The 23924-nt window shown below is 44.0% G+C and overlaps 1 protein-coding gene across 2 annotated transcripts in view; it reads right to left on the bottom strand.

Annotated features, from left to right (window-relative positions):
* Positions 1–734: 734 nt before the first annotated feature.
* Positions 735–23924, bottom strand: part of LOC111159979 (inositol 1,4,5-trisphosphate receptor type 2) — a 490010-nt gene continuing 466820 nt past the window's right edge. For both annotated transcript variants that reach the window (XM_022522705.1, XM_022522706.1), the window contains exons 56-57: positions 1652–1813; positions 735–934 (exon numbers count right to left, since the gene is read on the bottom strand). In XM_022522705.1, coding sequence (XP_022378413.1) covers positions 848–934; positions 1652–1813 — 249 coding nt within the window. In that variant the 3' untranslated portion in view covers positions 735–847. The remainder of the gene's footprint in view (positions 935–1651; positions 1814–23924) is intronic.

The raw sequence follows: 23924 nt of genomic DNA on the forward strand, positions 1-23924 counted from the left end.
TGTTACCTTTAAGCATTTCCATTTATTATTCTCAATACATTTTAATAGCATACATATGTTCACAAAAAAAAAAAAAAAAATTCTCCCCAGGGGCTTACCGCCAGCTTTTTCTTCCCCAAATCTTTTAAAATCTTCCCCTCTACATGACTTAAAACATGTTTTGAACAGGTTATCTGAAAATCCCCTTTTGTGCTCCGCAGTGACAGAGCCCCTCAGCACCCGGGAGAAAGCAATCACATTCCAGTTATGCTGTCAGTGTGAGGGGCATGAGCTCCAAAGAGCTGGAAATCCATTGTGTTGCACGTTATAAATAAGAAAATTGCCCTGTGACAGCTACAGTTTGGAAGCATTAACATTTTTCTTTGCAACTCTCATTTTTAATCTCTACTGTTATTTTCCTTAGGAAAACTTAGCCCCCGTATGAATTCCTGTATCGCTAACCTATTTGCCATAATTAAGAGAAATAAATCCCAACCGACCGCGACGAAGGTCACCGTCAGCATTTAAGACAAAACTGACTCTTACTGATTTAGCCAAAGGTCGTCTGTCCCAGCCGCGCCCCCGCGCACCCTGCCTCCCCCTACCCCTCCTCCCATTTCCAAGCAAGCTACTTCACGTTACATTAAGAATGCGTGATGTGTGCTTTCTAGCTTTTAAGTTTGGTCTTCTCAACCATGAAAACACAGTTATAAATTGTTCTCAGAGCTAAACCACTCAACATCTTGGCACTTGGTTGTTTTTAACTTTCAACAATAGGCACTGTTCACTCCCCTCCGTCTCAGTTCTTTATTCAGTGATCAGGCAGGACACTGATGAAAGGCTAGTCACGGCTTCCCCCACCATGGTCTCAGTGTGATGGCATGTGATGGTTCACATGGGGTGTGTTTGATCCGAGAAAGCCCAGTCTCTGCTTATTCTTCCTTTGTTCTGTCATCTGGAGGGAAAGAGAGAGTGTGTTGAGCTCATTTTCTCACTTTTTCCACAGTGCTGGTGGGCTACGCAATGTGGGGTTAATATTTCCCAAGCACCTACAGTCTGTCTGGCATCCTCCAGAATATAGTTACAAAAAAAAAAAAAAAAAAAGGCGGGTGGATTTTTTTTTTTTAAGTGAATTTCCACCGAGAGAGAGAGAGAGAGAGAGAGAGAGAGAAAAGGCAAATCCCTCTCTGTGGTTTAAAAACAGGAACCATGGTTCTTTTCAAGCAGCTCTGACTTGTCAGATAATCATCACCATCATGGTAGTCATTTGAATAGTTATCACAGCTACTTTTGATAGTATTTTTACTACTGCTAATAATTTCACACGATGAAGGGGTTGATTATAGCATTGAAATGACAGGTCCGGATGACGATCTGCCTTCCCGATGAGTTTAGTAATTGCTAGGATGGCAGAAAATATAATTTTCTATCAAAAAGTGCAAAGAGGCCCTTGTATTTTGTGCTTTGTGCCTTCTCCCCCCATCCCCCCACTCCCATAGGTGGAGAAGAGTCACACTAGTGACCTGCAGAGATGTGGTTCTCATAGCACAGTGTTGGGGGTCCCTATTGGACTTTACAGCTCTCTGTGAATAACAGTCCTGCTCCCAGGAACCTCAGGTCTCCCCTGACTCACCCCACCCAGCGGCAGCTCCAGCTCCCCGAGCACACTGACCTGCTCTTTGAGCTCTGCCAGCTGTGCCGACAGCTGTTTGACCAAGCTCATGGTGGATTCCAACTTCTCCTGCAGGTTCCGAATCTCATTTTGCTCACCATCACCTTCATTGCTAACGAGGGACATGGCTCGCATCCGAGGAAACCAGTCTAAATTCTTCTCCTAGAAGCAAATACATGTTCAAGAGTGAGGGAATAAGTATTGGAAGGGAGCCTGGAGTTCTGTAAAGAGGGGTCATAGGGGCTCATTAGTATTAAATGTTTAAATCAAAGTTTCTTAGTACTCAAAGCAAAGGGACTCTTTCTGGCCAGGCCCTGGGGTGGTCTGTGGGTGGGAATGAAGGGCAGGTTAGGCTTTGGTTTTCATGAGCTGGAGGAAGATTTTAAATATCGGGACAAACTTCCTGTGGGCTCCCAGGTGGGTCCTGGGTGCATCATTCAGCAGAGCACACTGAGCTCAAAAGGGATCCAATGAATCCTGGTGAATGAGGAGGTTGGGTCTGGAGGCTACAGAGAACAGATCCAAGTATGTGTGTGTACAGTAGAGGCATGAGCTCTTTCTCCCCTATCCCCCCCCACCCCCTCTCCCCAGAAAAGAAAGGGGCAGCAGAATAGGAGGGTGGTAAAAGAAATGTTTCAGTTCCGGCCACCCATGCCAAACTAGTTCACCACCCACTTCCCCAAGATGGGCTCTGAACTCCGCTCAGGCAAGAGGGAAGTGGGAGGGCATGGCCCTAGGTTACTCTGTCTGCTCCCTTTGGAAACTATTTTATTACAGTGAGGATGAGGTTTCAGAGTTACACTTCCCCAGAGGGCAATAGCTGATACCACTTCTGTTTTTCTAGGCAGACTGGGTGTAGGGGTATGTGTGTGTGTGTGTGTGTGTGTGTGTGTAGCCCTCCATTGTTGGAAAAACAAGGAGCTCACCTGATGCCCGGTTCTTTTAAAAACTCTTATTGCTTAACATCATAGAAGCACCCTGCATTACTTACAGTGAACTTTTCAATCCTCAAAAGAGCTTACAAGGTAAATCATATTGCCCCCATTTTACAGATGAGATAATGAGCCACCCCAACAGTTTAAACACCCATTTGACAAGCAAGGGAATGGCAGAGCTAGGATTGGAAGCCAGGTGAACCTTTCCATTACCAACTGGGGATGTCAGCCTGCATCGCTATTTACCTCCCTATTTCTCTAGGTCACCTTTTCCCAACATTTCTAGCGTGATCTCCCCGCTTAAGATAGCTCCCACTTCAGGGGCACCTGGGTGGCTCAGTCATCATTAAGTGGCTGACTTTGGCTTGGGTCATGATCCCAGGGTCCTGGGATTGAGCCCCGCATCCGGCTCCCAGCTTGGTGGGAAGCCTGCTTCTCTTCTCCCTCTCCCCCTGCTTGTGTTCCGTCTCTTATTGTCTCTCTCTGTCAAATAAATAAATAACATCCTAAAAAAAAAAAAAAATTCCTCCCACTTCAGAGAATCCCACTGACTGTGGTGGTTGCTATGACTTCTGCCTGGCCAGTCATTAGAATGAGGGCCCATGAGTACTTACTTTCTTCCCCTGAGGTCGGACCTATCTCTGTCCTTCTTTCTCAATCTTGTCCAGCCATGGGGCTGTTGCTGGTGTCCTGTAGTTACTGTCACCACTCAGAAAACAACAAGTTCTTTATGGTTCCCTACCCCCAACACAATAAAAAGGGCAGATAAAGAATTAAAGAAGAAACATATTAAAGAATTTGAAACTGCACTTAAAGAGCTGTGGCTAATTAGTATTTCCAAAGGAGGATGGTAACTTAAATTAATTTGAAGTGCAGAGTGACAGCCAAATTCATTCATTCAATCTCCCCTTCTGCATCTTTGGCCTGGTATTTAGAGGTGAAAATCAGATAAGGTATCTGCTCCAAGGGGCTTGTGGCTTAGGATAGCGTTCCATGAAAAGTGGACTGTGCACTGTATATATCAAAATCCTCAGGGGTTGCTTGTTAAAACTGCAGATTTCAATCCCATTCCCTCTTTCCAAACCAGAATGTCTTTGGCGAAGTTCATGATTCCTACTTGCACTGCAGTTTCAGAGCTCTGGTCTACGCAGATGAAAGGGATACATGTTAACTGCTGGAGTAGTGGCAGGGTTGGGAGATGGACCGGAAGGGGAAAGATCTGGAAGAGCTGTTGGAGCGAGTGGGAGGAGGAAGCCAATTAAGGATCCATGAAACACTTCTAGGGTAGGATGGGTGGCCCAGCAAAGTGGGAAACCATGCCTTGTCATAACGCCTGCAAAAACCATGATTTCACAACCGCCAGGTTAATGTGCAGGTGAGGCAGAGAGCTGGACTGACGAAGGATGGTATCAGAAAGACACGGTGTAGGGAAGCTAGGGCTGTCCGCAGAGTGCTGGCTGGAGTGCAGGACGCTAACACGCTAACACGTGGCCTGGCAGGCGGGATGGAGAACCAACCTGGGCTCCCAGCTCTACAAGCACTTAATCCTTTCAACAGCTCACTTAACTCAGTTCTCTTATCTGTCTAGTATCTGTATTCTTCACAGTGTTATCGATGGTTGGAGCTTTACAAATGAAGAAACTGAGGCTAGCACGTGGTTTAGCTGGGACCCCAACCCAGACCCGTCTGCATCAAGGTCTCTTGCAAGGCAAGACGGAAGACTATGGACAGAAAGTGGAATGAGAAAATCGAAGATTCTGAAGGTAGAACAACTTCAGGAAGTGAAGATTTTAGGGCGAGAGTGCCTTCAATCTGCTAAAGTGTCAGGGAATTGGGGGAGTTAGTATTTAGTGGGTGTGGAGTTTCCATTAGGGAAGACGCAATCTCTGGAACGGGCTGTAGTAATGGTAATGTGACTGTATTTAATCCTGAACAATGGTACACTTAAAAATGGCAAATTTTATGTAATGTGTCTTCACAATTAAAAAAAAAAATCACTGAATTTGCAGGGGCTAATCTTTGGGTGAATTGTGCACAAAGTCCTTGAGGTCTTCCTGAAGGACATCAGTGGTTGGGGTGGATAAGGAGGCTGTGGGTGGCCAAGGACCAAAATCTATGCTGGAATGTACAGGAGTGAGCAGGAGGGAAGTGATGGGAAAGGGTTGAAAATGGTATTTTCACGTGCGGGTGAAGATGTGATGAGTCCTTAGTGCAGAGCAACCCAGTCAGCAGGGCCCTCAGTTTAGAAGGGCTAGGGAAATAGGCAGCTGCCATCAAGTGGGCTGAATGACTAGGGATGGTTTTGGGAGAGCTAGGAAGGCAGTATTCTGGGGCAGGAGAGCTGGTTTGTACCAGGATAGGGATTCTAGGGGGGCGCTGATGGACCAGAAGGGTTGGAGAGCTTCCGACAGCTGGGTCTGGAGTAAGCAGTTGCTAATGGACATGGTGATACCCAGGGTCAGGATGGTGAGATCATTAACTTTCGGAAAGTCTCCAAAAGAAACAGAAGGAAACCACTGCTCTGATGCTTAGCCAACAACATCACTACTTCAAAGAGAACATGGGTAAGACTCTGTGAAACCAAATTTGAAGAGATCTTGTCTTAGGTGTCCAGGGTCGGGACTCCACCTACATGCTCACCCTTCACTTGTCCCTGTGTTCATCTGTTCATTTACTCTTTCTTTCTGGGTTTACCACATCTGTGCTGGGCACTGGGAGAACAATAGCCAGCAAACCCCAGCATAGTTCCAGACTAGGTGGAGGGTGAGACTTCTGCCAAAGGCTGGTGAAAGCAAGGACGAGCCTGGGCTTGTGGGCTCTACGGTCCTTTCTCGTAGTCCCCCAAAGCTGTTCTTCTTTCTAATCCCGTTTTGGTTTTCCTCACCTTTCTTTCTTTTGCCACTTTTATCTTTCTCTGTTTCTGCCTGTTTGCCTGTTTCAGTCTCTTCTCTCCCACATTTGTGCTTTTGTTTTATTCTGGCCTTCCCCTCTACATCAACAGACCATAATCTGAAACCTACATACCACGTGTAATTAAGACTTCTTTTCAGTATTGAGTGTTCTGTAGATTCTTTCCTTAATTTTTAAGGAACTTGACATGAATGTTTTACATCTCTCACTAAAATGGGGGGAAAAAAAAACCTAAATTGCTCTCTGTCCCCTTTCTTATAAGTAAAGCCAGTCTTTTAAAAATAATGTTCACAACTGATGTTTCTTCAAATGAGTGCAGGAAGCACTTTTTTTTTTTTTCACCAAAATTAACTCAAATGCAATAGTGTGCTCAGAAAAAATGCTGCATATACTTTTCATCAAAAGTGGCCCCCAATTAAATGCCCCAAGGTTTCTCTTTCTGCTCTTATGGCACAAAGGAGTGGGTTCCATGGAAGGCTCAAACTGAGCAGGTGAGACCTTGGATTTTTGTCCAAGCCAGAACTGCAAGATGGACGTACAGAACAGGACACCACTTCCTTACCCTATTGATGTGTAGGGTGACTGCCATCTAACAAAGCAGATTGATTTGATCCGTTACTTCCCAGTTACTCATATAGGCTACGTACATCTTGTGGTCACGCACATGACTAGCAGATTCCCATGTCGACTTCTGTTAGTCAATATGAAATCATTTCCTTCTTCCACCAGGAATGAAAATATTTGACCACAGGGTAGCATAAACTCGAAGAAGTTCAAGATTAACTGTTAGGCTCTGAGGTTACAGTGTAAGAACCTAGTAACTCGATGAGTGGAAATTCAGAGCTTCTCGAAGGTTCTAAAATGCAAAGCTCAGAGATAAACCAGTTATGGTTCTGAGAAAGGACTCCCAGAGCGTGCTGTCACCCTCTAGCTATCCCTAGATTCTAAAAATAATGTATCTTTCTAGATGACCTGAAATGAAAAAAAATCTTTAAAATAGTACGTTCAATAGTCAGATCAATTTGACTTATTTACTTTTGCAGTTATTCAATAAAATGGTTAGGGGGTCAGTTGTCCCTCAAGGTTAGCTGTGCTGTTTTCATGTCTAATTCTTCAGCATGATACCTCATTTGTACCAAAGAGGCAATGTGGTCTGATGGAAAGATCACGGACCTAGGGGTCAGAACTCCTGGGTTCTGGTTTTAGAGCAACCGAAAACTAGCTACATGATTTAAGGGAATGGAGGAGCCTGGCTCTCTGAGTCCCGGTTTCCTCATTTGTAAGACCAGAATGTGAACCCAGGTGGTCTCTGAGTCTCCTCCAGCTCATCCTTCTGTGAGCCACGAATTCAAGGCAAGTTCCACAAATCAAATTGCTGAGACAAGCCTCGAGCTCCCCAAGGGAGCCAACAGAAACAGTGTTGAGGCTAGATGTGACCCTTGAAACCACATAAGCCAAGCTCAGCCTGTTACAAATGCCCAGCCTGAAACCTAGAAAGTTTAGATTTCCTGGAGGTCTTAAGTACAGTGGCAGATGTCCCTGCACTTGATTTCCACCTCTGGACAAGTTCATCCACATTACATAATGGAACAGTTTTTATGGAAACTATCCCTGATGATGCGTCACTGGCCATGGGCTCAAGAACATGTAGGATTATAAGGATTTCTCCCCACATCAGAGCGAGATTAAGAAGTAATGTAATGTATTTCCCTGGTGGCTAGTGACGTTGCACAGTTTCTCATGTGTCTGCTAGATACTTGTATGTCTGTTAGCCACTTGTATGTTTGGAGAAGTGTCTATTCATGTCTTCTGCCCATTTCGTGACTGGATTATTTGTTCTGTGAATGCTGAGTTTGATAAGTTCTTTATAGATCTCAGATACCAGCCCTTTATCTGATCACTACACCAAAAACTAATGATGCACTATATGTTGGCTAACTGAACATAATGAAAAAGAAGAAGAAAAAGAGGAAGTAGTAGTAGTAGTAGTAGTAGTAGTAGTAGTAGTAGTAGTAGTAGTAGTAAATGGGATGGATGAGCCAAGCTTTGGTGAAGGCTCTACTAGGTACCCATTAAAAGTTGTCTGTTTGTAAGCTAAAGAGGAAACAAGGTCTGTATTCTTCATCATAGTAATTGATCCCAGCTGTTGGCTGCCTAGCAAGTGTTAGGCACTTTAGTCATGCTCTGGCAAAAGTCCACAACAATTCCACAAGGTGGAGACTATTACCATCCTCATTTTATAGATGAGGACACTGAGGCAGGAAAAGGGTTTGTTTCTTGCCCAAGGTCACACAGGTGTTGTAAGTGGCTGGACCAGCCCTTGGCCTCCCACCCTGTGCAACTGGAAATCTTGTGCTCCTTTCACTGCACTGGACTACTTCTCCACAACTAATGGAGGGGTCATTGCTTAGCTTTTGAACTTGCCAAGAAAAGCAGACCACAGTGAGAATATAATAATTTGAGCCCCCTTGGTTACTTCTGGGGCATGCTAGAGGTTTACTTATTGAAAACAAGAAACACGAAGCCTCTAGGCAGTCTCTCAGATCCATATGCAGACACTGATGAAAATGTATCAACACTTGACATTCACGGCAATTTTGCAGAGTGCTCTAAAGTATTGTTAATGGGGCTACACACTGAACATACCATGTATTGTATTGTCATGGAATGCCAATAAACCATTTAATAGAGACCTTCACCTCTGTTTCCACTCTCCCTGACTATGCTTAGAATGTGCTGCCACAAGACCATTTTTGCTAAGGTCTTGGTTACCATCTCTCTTCTAAGCCTTCTGTTTATACTGCATTTTCCAATCTGAAATCATTTACAAACCCTCCTAGGCTGACAAGTATAACCATTTCCCCAAAGCCTCAGTATGACCCGCTGCATTCCTCTTTGCCTTCTGGTTTGAAGACGTCAGCAGAAATTGCTCTCTGAAGGAACACTAGCAATGCAAATACTACCTACTTACTGGAAGGTCCCTGAGGGGAAGCACCATTGCTCCTTTCTGGGAACTTGAGACCCACACAAATAACCTGGAACAAGGATTCTTTGTGAAGTGAAAGGAATCACTTTGGCTAGGGGGGGAATGCTTCATGTATCCCAACGCAGTCTCTGCTCAATGGAGTAGAGACATGGGGTCTTCCCACCTTCTCACCAATATGGTGACCTCAATGGCAGGTAAGGCATGATCTCAAAAACTTAAGGGACACCCATAACACTGGCATCTGGGTTTCTAGCCTTGTTACCTTAAACATCACACCCGCATCTGACAAGTATTGCTAATGTGGGAAACAAATAGGCTGGTTCTCATGGGGGTTCAGATGCAGACCCTGGGTTCATTCATGAGGAGGGAAGGATGAGCTGGAAAATATACACTTGTCTGACAAACTTTAGGGACTGGAGGGGACAGAAAGGATCTAGCTGTGTCCTTTGAAATTAAAACACTATTCTGGGATTGACAAATAAATGAAAAACTCGGTAACTCATTCTATGTGTTAAAAAAAAATGACATGTTACAGAACTGGAAGATTCCTTTGCCAGCCTTATTAACTGTATATTCCTTCTGTATCTCTCTGTTTATTCTGTATTCATATCTTCCTGTATCTTTCTTCTGCAACTGGCGGGTTCCCACAAATGCAGTAGAGCACCAAATTTGCGTGGTTTGAACAATTTGAAATGTGGTAGTTATCCAAAGCAAATCTGTATCGAATGATTTTTGTAAAGCAACAAAATCCCTTTAGAGTGGCATTGTCAGACCTTGAAATATTTTAAAAATCTAACTGCTCAGAGATCAAGTCTGCATTATGTAGGCGAAACTGGTTTGAACATTACAAATCACTACACAAACACAAAGTATCCTTGGACTGCTGACGCGAGAGGTATAGAGGTTGGGGCCCCTACTTTTTAGCTCTGGAAGGCACCTAACCCAATGCTCAGTGACAATGACCGCTGGTGTCCCTGCTCCGCTCCTATCTGGCCCCCCTCCACGGCACCGCCTCCAGCGAGTGGATGGGAAGGGGGCTGCTAGCCGGGAAGCCTGACAGGAAGTAGTCATTGCTCCAGAAGGCAGAGAGAGAAATAGGTCCCACGTAAGAGTGGTGTATGGTTATGAAACAATGTAACAAAGCTCTTTATCTTAGCGGGGCTGTGGGTTTGGAATCAAATAGGCGACCAATCAGAGAGACTGGAAGCTCGTTCAATCCCACAACCCCCTCTTTCCTCTGCAGCACAGCCAAGGTGGGAGCGGGCATGACCCATGGCCCATGTGTGGTGGGCAGCAGAACAGGGATGTTCATTGCCCCACAGCCCCAAGGCTCGAGTGTTGGCAGAGGTGGATGCATAGAGGCCCCCCTCTCTGTGGCTTCCTCAGCTTAGCGAGCCAGAGTGAAGCAAATGAGCTTGGTCCTCCTCAGGTGAGAAGTGGGTCAAAACAGTGGAACAAACTTCTGCAAAACTGTCTTCGAGGGTTAGGCTCTGGAGTTTCGGAGACTCACCGGTCAAGATTCCTGCCCTCTGACATTCCCAAACTGCAGGGGGAGCCAGGAAGTGGTGACGGTAGCTGGTAAGGAGGGCTGCGGCCTCCTGCCATGGGCTGAGGCACTTAGGCACAAGGCCGACCAGAGACTCCCTGTGGAGGGGGGTGCTGCCTGCCAGCTGGTGGCCTTGGCTGTCTAGGACATTGAGAACTGGGCTCTCCGAAGCCTGCCCACACCAGGTAACCTGAAAACGCACTTGTGTTGGCTAGAAGGGCTCTGCATAGTGACCTGAGAAACAGGTGCTGCTGGTACAGATGTGATGAGGACCCTTCAGCTTAGTTTTGTGCCCATGGTGGCTGGTGGCAGCTTCCACCACGGACAGCAGGCTGGACTGTGAGCAGAAACTATGGCCCCCGAAAACCCACCTTGTTTCCTATTCCGGTTGCTCGTCCTGAACTACTTCCCAGCCTCCCTCTTAGGAGCTTCCTGCCCTCCCTGATGAGAGGCAAGTAAGTGGCTACACACAAAAGCAAAACTACGTGTGGGTTCTCTTGGCCCAAGTCTTCTCACCCCTGACACAGCTAATACCAGGTGTCTACACAACATGTCAGCTACATCTGCCAACAGCAGGGTTCTGATCGGCTCCCAGCTGACCAGGCACCCAGGGGCAGAGCCACAGTGAGAAAGAGGGTGATCCTTGATTAGGAGGCCAAGAGGGCCTGGGCCCAACAGTAGCTTAGGGCTGCTGCCAATAACTCATACGATTGCTGGTCAAGAACCAGAAACACTAAGGGGCAGAAGTCTCTGGCTATAGGGTGCCTGGGAAGCGGGGCAGTCGGGGGGCTATGAGGGATAGGGCATAGAGCCAACCTGGAGCAGTAACCAGAGAGCAGGGGATGGAGTCCAGCACTCTGGGCTCCTTTGAGCCATTGGCCAGCTCATTCTGAGAACCACGGTGGTCCAAGACCCAGGGACTGGAACCCAGTCATGGGTCTTGATGATGCAGTGAGCAGAAGGCTTGTGTCCAGGCAGATGTGAGTGAGCAAGGAGTCAAAGGACCTGCACCAGCATTCCCTTAGATCCCTATTGCTTGATGTCAGGGAGCATGATGCCTCCAGCCTTGTTCTTTTTTCTCAAGATTGCTTTGGCTACTTGAGATTTCTCTGTGGTTCCATACCAATTTTAAGATTATTTGTTCTATTTCTTGGAAAAACGCCATTGGAATGTTGATAGGGACTGCACTGAATCTCTAGATTGCTTTGGGCAAGATGGATATTTTAACAATATTCATTCTAATATGTGGGGATGGAGTATCTTTTCATTTATTTGTGATTTTGTCCATTTCTTTCATTAATGTCTTATAGTTTTCATTATACAAATATTTCATATCCTTGGTTAAATTTATTTGTAAGTGTTTTATACTTTTTGATGCAATTGTAAATGACATTTAAAAAAATTTTTCTTTCTGATAGTTCATTATTAGTGTATAGAAACACAACAGAATTTTATGTACTGATTTTGTATCCCGAAACTTTTTCGGACTTGTTGATTGGCTCTCACAGGTTTTTATTTTGGTGGAGTCTTCAGGATTTTCTACATATAATATCACATCAACTGCAAATAGTGATAGTTTTACTTCTTCCTGTCCCATTTGGATAACCTTTATGATATCATTAGTTAATAATGGGGTCAACAATTACACAGAGGACAAATTTCAAAGTTTATAAACTTTTGAGCATCCATTTCTGATTTCTTCTTCTGTCTTCCATTTGATAGAACCTGCATGACATGGGTATCTGCCACGTGTTATTGGTAAAATGGATAGCTGATTAGTTGTTGCCTGTGGTAGTAATGAACATTGGTAAGCTGGGCAACCTATTTTTTCAATAAGATAAATTATTAGATTATAAGATTAAATTATTAGGATAAACTACTTTTCTTTTTGTTTGTTCTTTAATAATCCAAAACCAAAATCCTTCCTTTCTCTTTTTCTTCACCATATACTTAATGAGCACCCACTAAGTAGCAAAGACTCTTCCAGGTACTGGCTAAAACAGTAAACAGCTCAGAAAGAGTCCTTGCTGTTTTGGAGCTTAATATTCTAATGGAAGGTGAATAACGAAAGGGGGTGGAGGTGGCAATAAATAAACGTAAATGAAATAATTTCAGATAAGGGTAAGCACTATGAAGAAAATGATGGCTTGAAAATTATCTTAAGGGAAGAGGGTGTTATTGTAGACTGGGTAGGCCATGAAGGTGGCTATTGGGGAGTGATGTCTGACTGACAAGAAGGAGATAACTTTGCACAGAAATGAGGGGACAGAGTTTCAGGCAGGGGAAATAATGCGAATGTCCCAATGCTGAAAACGATGTTGATGTATTTGAAGGACAGAAAGAAGATCGGAGTGAGGTACTACCTGAAAGATGGGGCGTTGGAGGAGGTAAAGAACCAGACATGAACAGGCATGAGTTATGGACAGCCTTGTATACAGAGGGAGCTATAGGAGGGTTCTGGCTTCCAACAGACGATTGGCAATTCCTGGTTTACAGCAAAAATACATACACATACGTATGCACACACACACAAATAAAATAAAACAGGACATTCTGGCTGCTGCATGGAGAATGGACATGGTAGAGACTCTTACTGGGAGACCACTGTCTCCGGGTGGGCATTGATGGTGGCTTTGGCAAGAGTGGTAGGAGTAGGCTACCAAAATAATGTCAGCCAAGGGGGCTTTGAAGTCAGTAATGAGTGTTTGAGAATGGATACTTGACAGCACTATTTCAGGATAAGATTATATTCAGAGATCAAAATATCTCATTAGCATGATTAATGTGAGCAAACAGACTGGATAATTCAGCCTCTAAATGATTTATTAGGCCAGAACCACATGGCTGTTCCCCCAGAGAAGAGAACTGGGTCGTGCCATTGTGTTTCAACATCTGCATTCAGTAACCCCATGCTGGTAGCCTAAAATCAGCCCCAGTGGGAGGATTTACACAATGGAAAACAGGACTGGGTGTTACACATTAACAAACACACTGGAGAATTTCCTTTACTAATAGAGATGAGGAGATCCTTAAAGATAGTTTAAATTAAACTACTGACCCAAAGTCACATACTGAAAGATCATGGCAGAACCAGGATGATGGTGGAAATCTCCTAATACACCAAAGACACTCCCTCCCTCACTCCCTCCTCCCTTCCTCCCTTCTTTTCCTTTCTCTCCTTCCTCCCTCCCTCCCTTCCTTCCTTTTCTCCCTTCCTTCCTTCCAAAAATTTATTTATTTGAGAAAGAGAGAGAGAGAGTGCATACTTGTGAGTGGGGGAGGGGTAGAGGGGGAGATTCTTCAGGCAGACTCCCCACCAAGCATGGAGACCAACTAAGGGCTCAATCTCATGACCCATGAGATCATAATTTGAGTAAAAACCAAGAGTCAGACACTTAGCTGACTGGGCCACCCAGGTGCCCCAAGACACATCTTCTGTTACAGAGTACTGGATGTGAAGCATAAACAATGAATTTGGAACACTGAAAAAATAAAATAAAGTTTAAGCATCCAAAAAAAAAAAGAGTATAATTATCATGATGAGCAATAAGTAATGTACAGAATTGTTGAATTACTATATTGTACACCTGAAATTAATAGAATGCTATATGTTAACTATATTGGAATTAAAATTAAAAACTTAAAGTCTCTTGACCTTAGAATGTACCATGATCTGAATTTATTTTTAGTTTACTGGATTCATGGTTTAATAATCTCTTTTCTTTTTTTTTTTTTTTTTTAAGATTATATTTATTTATTTGACAGAGAGAGATCACAAGTAGATGGAGAGGCAGGCAGAGAGAGAGAGAGAAGGAAGCAGGCACCCCGCTGAGCAGAGAGCCCGATGCGGAACTCGATCCCAGGACCCCGAGATCATGACCGGAGCCGAAGGCAGCGGCTTAATCCACTGAGCCACCCAGGTGCCCCTAATAATCTCTTTTCTGAATCTTTTTATTTATATTTACTTATGTACTTTGGATACCACTCTCCTGGATTATGATGATGAAAAGCATATTTACATCAAGATCATCCTGTTTATAAAATAAAAAAATGTCGACAACAAAAACAAAAGTATGTTTGTATTTCAAATATGATTGGGAAAATGATGGATAGGTCGTTGTGGCAGCAAACTCACAGCAGCCTAGAGAAAGATACATCCGAGCATTTTGGGGGCTAGACTCTTACAGAGGGGTCTGTCCAAATTTTATAAAAAAAAGTCTGTCTGGATATCTTCATGCACTCATCTTCTAGAAGCAATCTGGAGAGCGTTTTGGATTTTCAAACCATGTTGAGCTTCAAATAGGTTCCATTTTGTGCTTTAGTCATAAAAATAATAATTTAGCTCAATGCATGTCTCAGTTAATCTACAAATTGGTATATTTCCTTTTAAAAGGCGAATCAAAACAGCTTTTCTGTAGGTCCTATCAGATATTTTGACAGGACTCTACTGATATTTCTCTCAAATGTAATAATCATATTCATCTCTATTTTTATTAGGAGAATTAATAATAATAGATTTATATGTGGAGTTCAGAGAAGATATGTCTATAATTTTCTATACAGAGTCTCTAAGAATGTCTATATAGTCCTTACAGAATATCTCTACAGAAAATGCTATATCTAGAGAAAAAAACATTTCCCCAAATTTTTAACACCAGAATCAAAGGCAATAACAAGTGCAATTAAAATTTGTTGTAGTGGGGCACCTGGGTGACTTAGTTGGTTAAGCATCTGACTCTTGATTTTGGCTCTGGTCATGCTCTCAGGGTTGTGGGGCTGGGCCCCACATCAGGCTCTGCACTCACTGGGGAGTCTGCTCAAGATTCTGTCTCTTTGTCTCTGCCCATTCCCCTCATGTGCACAACCAGGTGCGCTCTCTCTCTCTCTCTCTCTCTCTCTCAAATAAATAAATAAATCTTTTATTATTTTTTAAAGATTTTATTTATTTATTTGGCAGAGATCACAAGTAGGCAGAGAGGCAGGCAGAGAGAGAGGGGGAAGCAGGCTCCCCGATGAGCAGAGAGCCTGATTCGGGACTCGATCCCAGGACCCTGAGATCATGACCTGAGCCGAAGGCAGAGGCTTTAACCCACTGAGCCACCCAGGTGCCCCAATAAATAAATCTTTTTTTAAAAAAAATCTGTTGTAGTAACTGCATCTACTACCATTTGAATTTCACTGCCTTTTTTCCTCACATGTGTCTACGGAACACATATAAATGGGTAAATCTTCTAAAATACTAAAATTCCTCCTTTGGGATAATCATAACAATAATAATAATGATAATAATAATAATGAGTGTTCTTTTTTTTCCTTGAGAACATGCTAAGGAATGTTCACCAAATGTCAAAATCACCCAGCACAGCTCGGTGCTGGGTCTGCTGTGTCGCTCTTGTCCACACAGAGCTTTAACCACTGTAATCCGATTATAATGAGTTTGTAGCTGGCCAGCTAGGCAGCTGGTGTTCTTTCACTAGTCCCTCATATGAAGACATTTCCTCAAATGTTTCTTTTAACTTATGGGCTACCTTGAAGTCTTCCCCTTTGTCTTTACCCAAACAGAGGAAAAGAGCTGGTGGTCCTCAAACTGTGTCTCCTCTGGGCTAGCAGCATTAGCACCAACTGGGCAATGGATAGGAATATGAGTTCCTAGGCCTTACCCCAGAACTGCAGAATCAGAAACTCTAAGGTTGGGGCTCAGTGATCTGTGTTTTAATAGCACTCTGGGTGATTCTGATCACTGGGGGATTCCGACCTGAAGTTGGTAGCAACCACCCCAGATATTTTAAAACCTAACCAATGATACCTTAACACCACTAATCATTGGATGAACCTTAATGAAAATCCTTACCTGTACTCATCTTACACACTGATGGAATAATCACACAATTTGTTGGCTAAATAGGGACACATCTGAGCATGAAAAGAATGCTATTAAAAATAATGCAGAGGGAGCCTGGGTGGCTAAGTTGGTTAAGCATCTACCTTCGGCTCAGGTCATGATCCCAGTGAGATCAAGTCCCACATTGGGCTTCTTCCTCAGCGGGGAGCCTGCTTCTCCCTCTGCCTGCCGCTCCCTCTGCTTGCATGCTCTCTCTCTCTCTCTAACAAATAAATAAAATCTTTAAAAAAATAATGCAGAGACAGGGGCATAACCTTAATTCTTATAGTCAAAACTACAGTCTCTCTAGGTTCCATTAAAACCTGGGCTATCACTTACAGTATCGGGACCAATGCTTCAGGAGAGTGACAGAATTCCATTACAGTACCTGAGTGGTCTCTGTAGATAGAAAATTTCATTTACGTATGTAAATGGCTGAGAGGACCGTTTTGAGATACTATCAACTAGGAAGTCATAAGTATTTTGGTCATTTGTAAATTGCCCATAAATACGGGTTCTGACATATTTCTCATGGGAGTAGTCCATATTTGCCATGCTCATTTCATTATTTCCCACCTCTCTTATAAAATGGATATACTCTAACACTCTCCAAGACTTCTCCTTGATTCTAATGATAAAATTTGTGGAAATTTTGGAAATTTCTGGAAATTTCCTTCTTCTGGAAAACCCAAATTTTTTCCCTTGGACTTTATCAACACCGGCCTCTTTACCAGCCTCTGAATTAAAGTCCATCACCAAAGAACTGAGGAGTGGTCAGGAGAAAGATCTGGAGTGGTTCTTTGGGTCAGCACAACACAGATCTAACAATAAACTTAAAGCTGGACAAAGATGATGGGCCAGGTTGCACCAAAGAAATCTTACATTCAGGCCAAACTTCTTCAATTAGCGACAAAAAGCCACAATTCCTTCACTAGATTCTTCCAATAGGACATCGTGTGGATTGAGGGACACTGAATTAAAAAAAAAAAAATCTGAATTGAGTCCAAACCAATATGCTCTTCTGGGAGCGGGGCACGTGGGTGGGATGTCAAAATGGGACTGAACTGCCAGCCAGATGATAGATTTGCAGAGTATAGCCATGACCACTGCCTAGCTGGCTCCAGGATTTGGACCACCTACGGAATGGCGCCCAGCAGAAAAAAGAATTCCATCATGGTCTTCAATGCACCAACAGCTGACTAGCTGGGTTGCTGGGCCATGTAGTACTGAACAGGGTGAGCAAGATCAGCCATAGGTGATGATCTGTAACTCTGCCAAGCAGCTGTTACATGGTGACAAGAAGTGAGGTCATTTCAGGTAGGATGAACAAGAGGGCTTGCAAATGATGAAGCAGAGGTATGGGCTGCTGGAACACAAGTGAGGCCACAAGAAGAGTCAAATATACAGTAACTTCAGAGGATGGTGGTTCTTCCGGAGTGCTGGCTCCTGGCTAATCATAATTATGAAATGCCGAGTCACCAAAGGCACAGAGTTTTGGTGAACAGGAATCACAGCCATGAGCCATGAAGCAGGCTTGCACAAAGGCAACATGGAAGCAATTGTCGATCCCATGGTAGCTGCTGCCTTCCTAGTTTTGGGGCATTTCACCAATATATTCCTCCATTTTTTAAAAGGTGGCTATTTGGGTTTTACGTTTTTTTATCCATTTTTCCATTTCTGAAGCACTTCCCTGATTATTTGCTTTTATACAATATCAATCTGAGAGAAGATAAAAAAATTCAAAGAAATACTAGAGTGATTGGTACACGCGGAACTTGTTTCTGACACATGATGGAGCCGGTCAGATGAGATAATGTAATGGCGGGTTATGACTGCCTGTTGTACGCAGGGGCTCGGTGCTGATGAAGACTCAGATGCTGCCCTGAGACATTTTACAGCGCACATTGACTGACTTTTCAATGGCTTCCTGCAATAAGAATATATCTTGACTCCTCAGTTAGATGGTACACATCTTGAGAGCTGAAACCATATATATATAATCGTTCACAGCTCCCATAGCGACACAAGCTCTTCTAAGTCTTGTATTTCTCCTCCAGCTTGCTTCTTCCTCCACTGCCCCCCAGCTGCTGATTCGAGGCTCCCAGACCCGTCCGCCTCCCTGGCTGGGGCACTATTGTACAATAAAGACTCAGGCTGGTCTTTGTCCCTGTTCCCTAGCGGGAGACTCGAAGTCCTTGGAGTTTCCCAAATGATAGAAATGTCTTTATCCTTCACCAGCACCTTGGATCATACCTGACCAGCTTCGGGATGGGGGAGAGTCACTGGAAAGACCAAGCACGCATGATTAAATGGCTGGGATTTTTAGTTCAGCTCACCTCTGGGGAGGGGAGGGAGGCTGAACATTGAGTTCAATCATGTTGCCCATGATTCAACAATTCAGGTTTAGGTAATAAACACCTAATAAAAACCCTAAACACTGAGGTTTGGTGGAATTTCCTGGTCGGTAAACACACTGATGTGCGCGGGGAGAGTGGCACGCCTGGATTCTGTGAGGAGAGGGCCTGGAAGCTCTGTGTCCCTCCATGCACCCAAGACCTCGTCTCATCCATCTCTCCATTTGGCTGGCCCTCCTGGTTTGTATCCTTTATAATAACACTGCAATTATGCGTATAGTGCTTCCCTGAGTTTCTGGAGTAGGTCTAGTGAATCACTGAGCCTGAAGGGGTCGTGGGAATCCCTGAATTTATATCCAGTCTGTCAGAAATGCAGGGGGCCTGGGAACCCGCAAAGTGTGGTTGGCATCTGAAGTCAGGGCAGTCTCACTGGGGATCACACCTGCTAACTTATGGAATCCACACTAGCTCTCAGTGGGTAGTGCCGGAGCTGAACTGGGGTACTCCTAGCCAGGCCTAAAAGCGAGTAGGTAGGTGTTAGAAGGGGCATCAGCTCTGCAAACATGAAGATGCCATAGGACAAGCAGTCCAGGTAACTGGGCTAGATGCACATCTGCTCTCGCTAATCACTGCTGCTCTGAAACCTATAAACAGTCACTATTCCACTGTACTTTTTTAAAGAGAGCTACAGAAAACAGAGCATACCCAGAGACGTACAGCTCTCTATACAGATACAACCACACAAGGCAGGATTGGTGCAGGGTGTGTTTATGGAAGAATAAATTGTAAAGGATGCTGTTGGGCTGCAATCTTAAATAAGTTCTCTTTTACCCACTACTCATCCTGCTATTGGGGCCAGGAACTATTTAAAATCCACCAGCCCGTGAACGTTCTGTGGACTGAACTGTCTACTCTAGTATGTTCTGTCCATTTTCTTGCCAGGAGTGAATTTTGTGTACTACAAATAATGGACATTGCACCCAAAAGTGAAAGCAATGATATATTTTGTTAGAATAAATTTCCCTAGCATAAAATCTAAGCTCCTTTCCTAGCCCAGAGGGCCCTGGCATGATCCAGTCTATCCCTCTCCCCCCTCCCACATCCTTGCTCTCCATTTGTCTTCTTTACTAGATTTAGCCATGTGGGCCGTCCTGATGGTCCTTCCTCATATCCAGCCCATTCCCATCAGAGACTGGCTCTTGCTAGTTCTAAATCTTTCCATGGCTTGCTCACTTCCTCCCTTGAGGTTTCTGCTCTAAGTACCTCCCCAGAGAGGCTGTCCTTAACAGTCCAATGTAACAGACCCCTGTCCCTGTTTATTCCTTTACCTTGCTTTGTTCTTCTTCCTCATTTCCTGACATGCCCGACCTGAAACAGTTATTTGTCTGTTCCCAATGATAGAGCATGGGCTCCAGGAGGGCAGGGATCTGTCCCCGTGTTCTCTGAGCCTAGAACAGTGTCTGGCACATTGTAAGCTTTCAATAAATGATGGCAGAATAAATGCAGGGGTCAAAATGGAGAATACAGAGCAAGAAAAGTGTTCTGCCCTGGCCGCTGCAATTTTTACAAAGGTCCAGAGGTGGGGGATATTCAGGGAAGGGGGGAAGTGGCCTGTGCTGTGCTGGGAGGGTCTGTACTCGATGTTAATGCCAACCGAGGTGAAACCACTCTGGACAGTCGTTTCCAGAGACTTCCACATGAGAGGCTGCTTAGATGGGCAGGGAATGAGGAAAGCGACCTGTGATTTAAGAGGGAAGGGTTTTGGAGGCAGCTCAGTATTTGTCTGAATCCCAGCTTTGCCTCTCATCAGGTCTGTGATCAGAGAAGATTATTATTTAAGTTTCTTTCTCGGACAATGTGGATAACAATGCTTATCTGTCAGGATTTCTGTCAGGACTTGATAAAAAGATGTAGAGGAAGTAGTGCAATGTCTTTTCCTTGTGGGGAAAAAGAGAGCTGAATTTATGATACGCTTCTGGGGGAGGAGAATGGAATGGGAGTTAGGGCAGGGGGCTGTGGGCATAGCATGTGGGGACATATGGCTTGGGGCAAAGGGGACCCAGAGAGTGAAAGGAGTCACCTGTAACTGGCCTTGTGGACCATGAAATCCCAGAAGTCAATAGACAAGAACAAGGAGTCACCCCAATGTGACCTTTTCAATTTCCCCAGGCCTGCTGCTATCTGGGAGTCTGAGAGGGCTTTCCCTGCACTCCTCCCCCCATCACTGCTTAGTGACCTCATGGGAATAAGGAGCCCATTCATCTGTTCCATGTCCTCAAACACAACGTTGGCCTCCACATACCCACTTTTTAAAACGTCAATTTCTCAAGTCACCACGGCTTTTCAAAATTGACTGTCTGAAAATCACTGGCACACCACCCCAGAATGGGAAAATTCTATTTTTGCCTTACTTCCTTTGCAAGAGCAGCCTGTGGTCAGGCTTCCTAGGCCCACACAGCCAGAGCTGACCCCATCTGTGTATCTGGACAGTTGCTCTAAGAGAAAGCTATGAGGCTTCCTCTCCCCCTCCCCCCCCCGTCCCAGGGTGTTTTAGTCCTTCCATATTTTACTAAATACACTATTAATCCTCTTTTACTTCCTCACTTTTATTTATCTTACCCAACGGGACACAGAGAACGACCTCTGTACATCAAGTTTCTCTCTTCCCTTTCCTGTTCTGGCCTCTTTGTCCCCTCACTTCAGGGCCTACTGTTTTGGAGAAATGATGTTGACCTTTAGTTTTGCCTGGCCCCAAAGCACACGGGTGTGCTATGAATTGTGTTTAGGAAGATAGGAAGACCTGCCCTTGAAGCCATTTTTGGCTTCGCCATAACTTTGTGCTTGAAAATTAGATTACAGGAGATGTCTGCACTTGGGCCCAGTTTGTGGCTTCAATTCACCACCAGGGAATGTGTGCCTACTTAAATTTGGAGCTCACAGGCTTTTTAATGGCCTAACAAACAAGATTTATTTGGATGTAAAATTTATCACCAGGAATGGAAAATTGATGGTTTTGCCAGTGTTAGTAGCCAAGACTTCCAAGGTCCTCTTGAACTCCAATTTATCCTTAGCTCTCCAAGAGATGTTCTGTTACATCCTATAAATGTCACCACGCAGATGTGAATATATATTTTTCTTTTTATTAAGATTTTAGTGTAATTTGATTACATCCTTATGTGCCAGTCATGAATATTTTTTTAAAAGATATTATAGTTGTTTACCCCAAAGTTTAATCATTTTTTGGAATCTGGGGTAGTTGTTTAGAATTTAAAAGAATGTTATCAATAGCTTCACATTTCATTGTGTTGGGTTGGGTTGGGAATGACGCTAACTATTGGAATTATAGCAACATCTATTCAACATTACTTAAGGTATTTGGCTTTGGTTTACATCCCTGGTCATGGTTTATGTATCACATAAGATTTAACATAATTTCCCCACATTTTTTTCTTCAGAGTAATCTGCCTCCCCCCCACCTCATTGCTTCATAACTCTTCTTTAATTTGCTGAAAAATGTGGGGAATGATGTGACAATACTCTTACGTAATGTCAATTGTATTGGTTTAGATTCTGCACAATGACCAACTACTTCTGGAAAAAGTTTATCTAATTATTTTAACTTAAGATACAGGTGCCTTTAGGCTAATGTGATATATAAAAGAACCCACCATACATTATTTACTACTCATTTCAAAAGGCTTCTTTCCTCAAGGAATAACCACAGGATTTCTTTAAGTAACAATTTCCCCCGATGCATTTGAAGCATGATTCAATTTTCAATACCAAATACATTTATATGCAACATTCCAAAGACATGCCTACTGTAAAAAGCGAGGGAGAGATTATTTTGATGTGTTCTATCAGGTTAGGCAGCTAATTTAGAAAAACCTTATGTGTACTGACAATCATTTTATTGCAAAGTCAAATTTTATAGGACGAAAGTAGCAGATGCGATGTGCAGTGTAAACGTTCTACTGGCCAAATCCTGCTTTTAATCCAGCGTCTCCCACGCTCCTTCCCTGAGTCACGTGATCACTGCCTGACTGCATAGAATTCCACTGGAGCAAATACACTTAGGGCAGCTGGAGCTAGAGCAAGGCAATGAGATGTTTCTGATGTGCCCCGAAGCAGGGGCTGGAGGGCACGGCATTCCTAGGCTGCCAGCTGGGGTCAACGGGCTACACCTCCTTTAAAGAGGCTGCCATTGCTAGCAGCCACACGTCACCAGATAGCCTAGTTCATCCACAGCCCTGTACGGACTCCCCCAGAGCTGGTCACTAGCAGTTTATCTCCAGCCTGGGCTGAAGAGCAAACCCAGGGCTCACAAGGATGTCTTCTTTATCTAAAAGAAAATGACTCACAGAGTGCTCCTGACACCGAAAAGCCAACCTGACATTTTAGAAAATGTGTCTTTCCTGGTCTCCCTGCTGTCCCATGCACATAAAGACCACTCGGATTTCTTCCCACTTATCGCCTGGCACACTCAGCCCAGCAAGCTCTCAGACATCTGGGGATGATGGACGGACACAGGCGAGAACGTGGATAGACTTTTACCATCATCACTCCCCGACCTGCTCCTTCTGGTTAGTCACTGATTACTTACAGTTGTTTCCTATCACATCTTTCCATCATACCCTTTTCCTCTACCATAGTGCTGCCACAGTCCTTGGAACCATCATCACGGGGGCACCTGGATGGCGCTGTGGGTTAAACATCGGGACTCTTGGTTTTGGTTCAGGTCAGGATCCTAGGGTCGTGAGATCAAGCCATACATTGCGTTCTACCCTCAGTGGGGAGTCTGTGATTCTCTCTGTCCCTCTCCTTCTGCCCATCCTGCTTGTGCTCTCTCTCTCTCAAATAAATCAATCTTAAAAAACAAACAAACAAACAAAAACAACAAAAACCACCCACAAAACAACAAAACCATCACCATGGGCTGCTCTTCTGCCCAAACACCACCACTTCCTAACTGATCAAATCTAAACCGTTTAGTCTCTTAGTGTAATATCAAAGGCCAACCAGTATGTAGCCAACCCACCTCATCGACAGTTTACCTTCCTTTGTATCCTGCTCAGCACCTCACCCTCCCTCATCGCTCCTTGTAATGCATGAAGAATGCATAATAGGGAGGGCAAAAGATAGGGAGTCCTGGCATCTGATCTTGGGTGAGTCACTTTTGTTCTCTGATCTCCCCTTAGGAGAGGGATTCCTGAGCTGGACTGGGAGGTTGGACTAGTTCTTCACAACCCTGAGATTCCCTAAAGCTCAGGCTTTATGATCTCAACTCCTCTTCTGTTTGTGAGCAAAAAAGTCAGGATGGATATGAAAGGAAAAGTAGAGGAGAAATAATTAATAACATTAAAATTGGTATTATTTAAATCACATAATACCTTAAATAGTTCATTACTCTTTCATATTTATTATTTCATTCTATTCTCTCATAAACCCTGTGAAGGGCAGCCTAAGGTGTCCCCAAGACACAAGAGAAGAAAATTAAGGTACAGCTGCCATTGCTTCACCAATGTCACCGAGATAATGAGAAAGTCAGAGCTAGAATACAGGCTTCTGGTTTTCAGTTCCCAAGGCCCTTCCTTCCTTTCTTTCTTTTTCTTTCTTTCTTTCTTTCTTTCTTTCTTTCTTTCTTTCTTTCTTTCTTTCTTT

This window comes from Enhydra lutris, unplaced genomic scaffold (genome assembly GCF_002288905.1).
Source record: "Enhydra lutris kenyoni isolate GAN:26980312 unplaced genomic scaffold, ASM228890v2 scaffoldscaffold72, whole genome shotgun sequence".
Classification (NCBI taxonomy): Eukaryota; Metazoa; Chordata; class Mammalia; order Carnivora; family Mustelidae; genus Enhydra; species Enhydra lutris.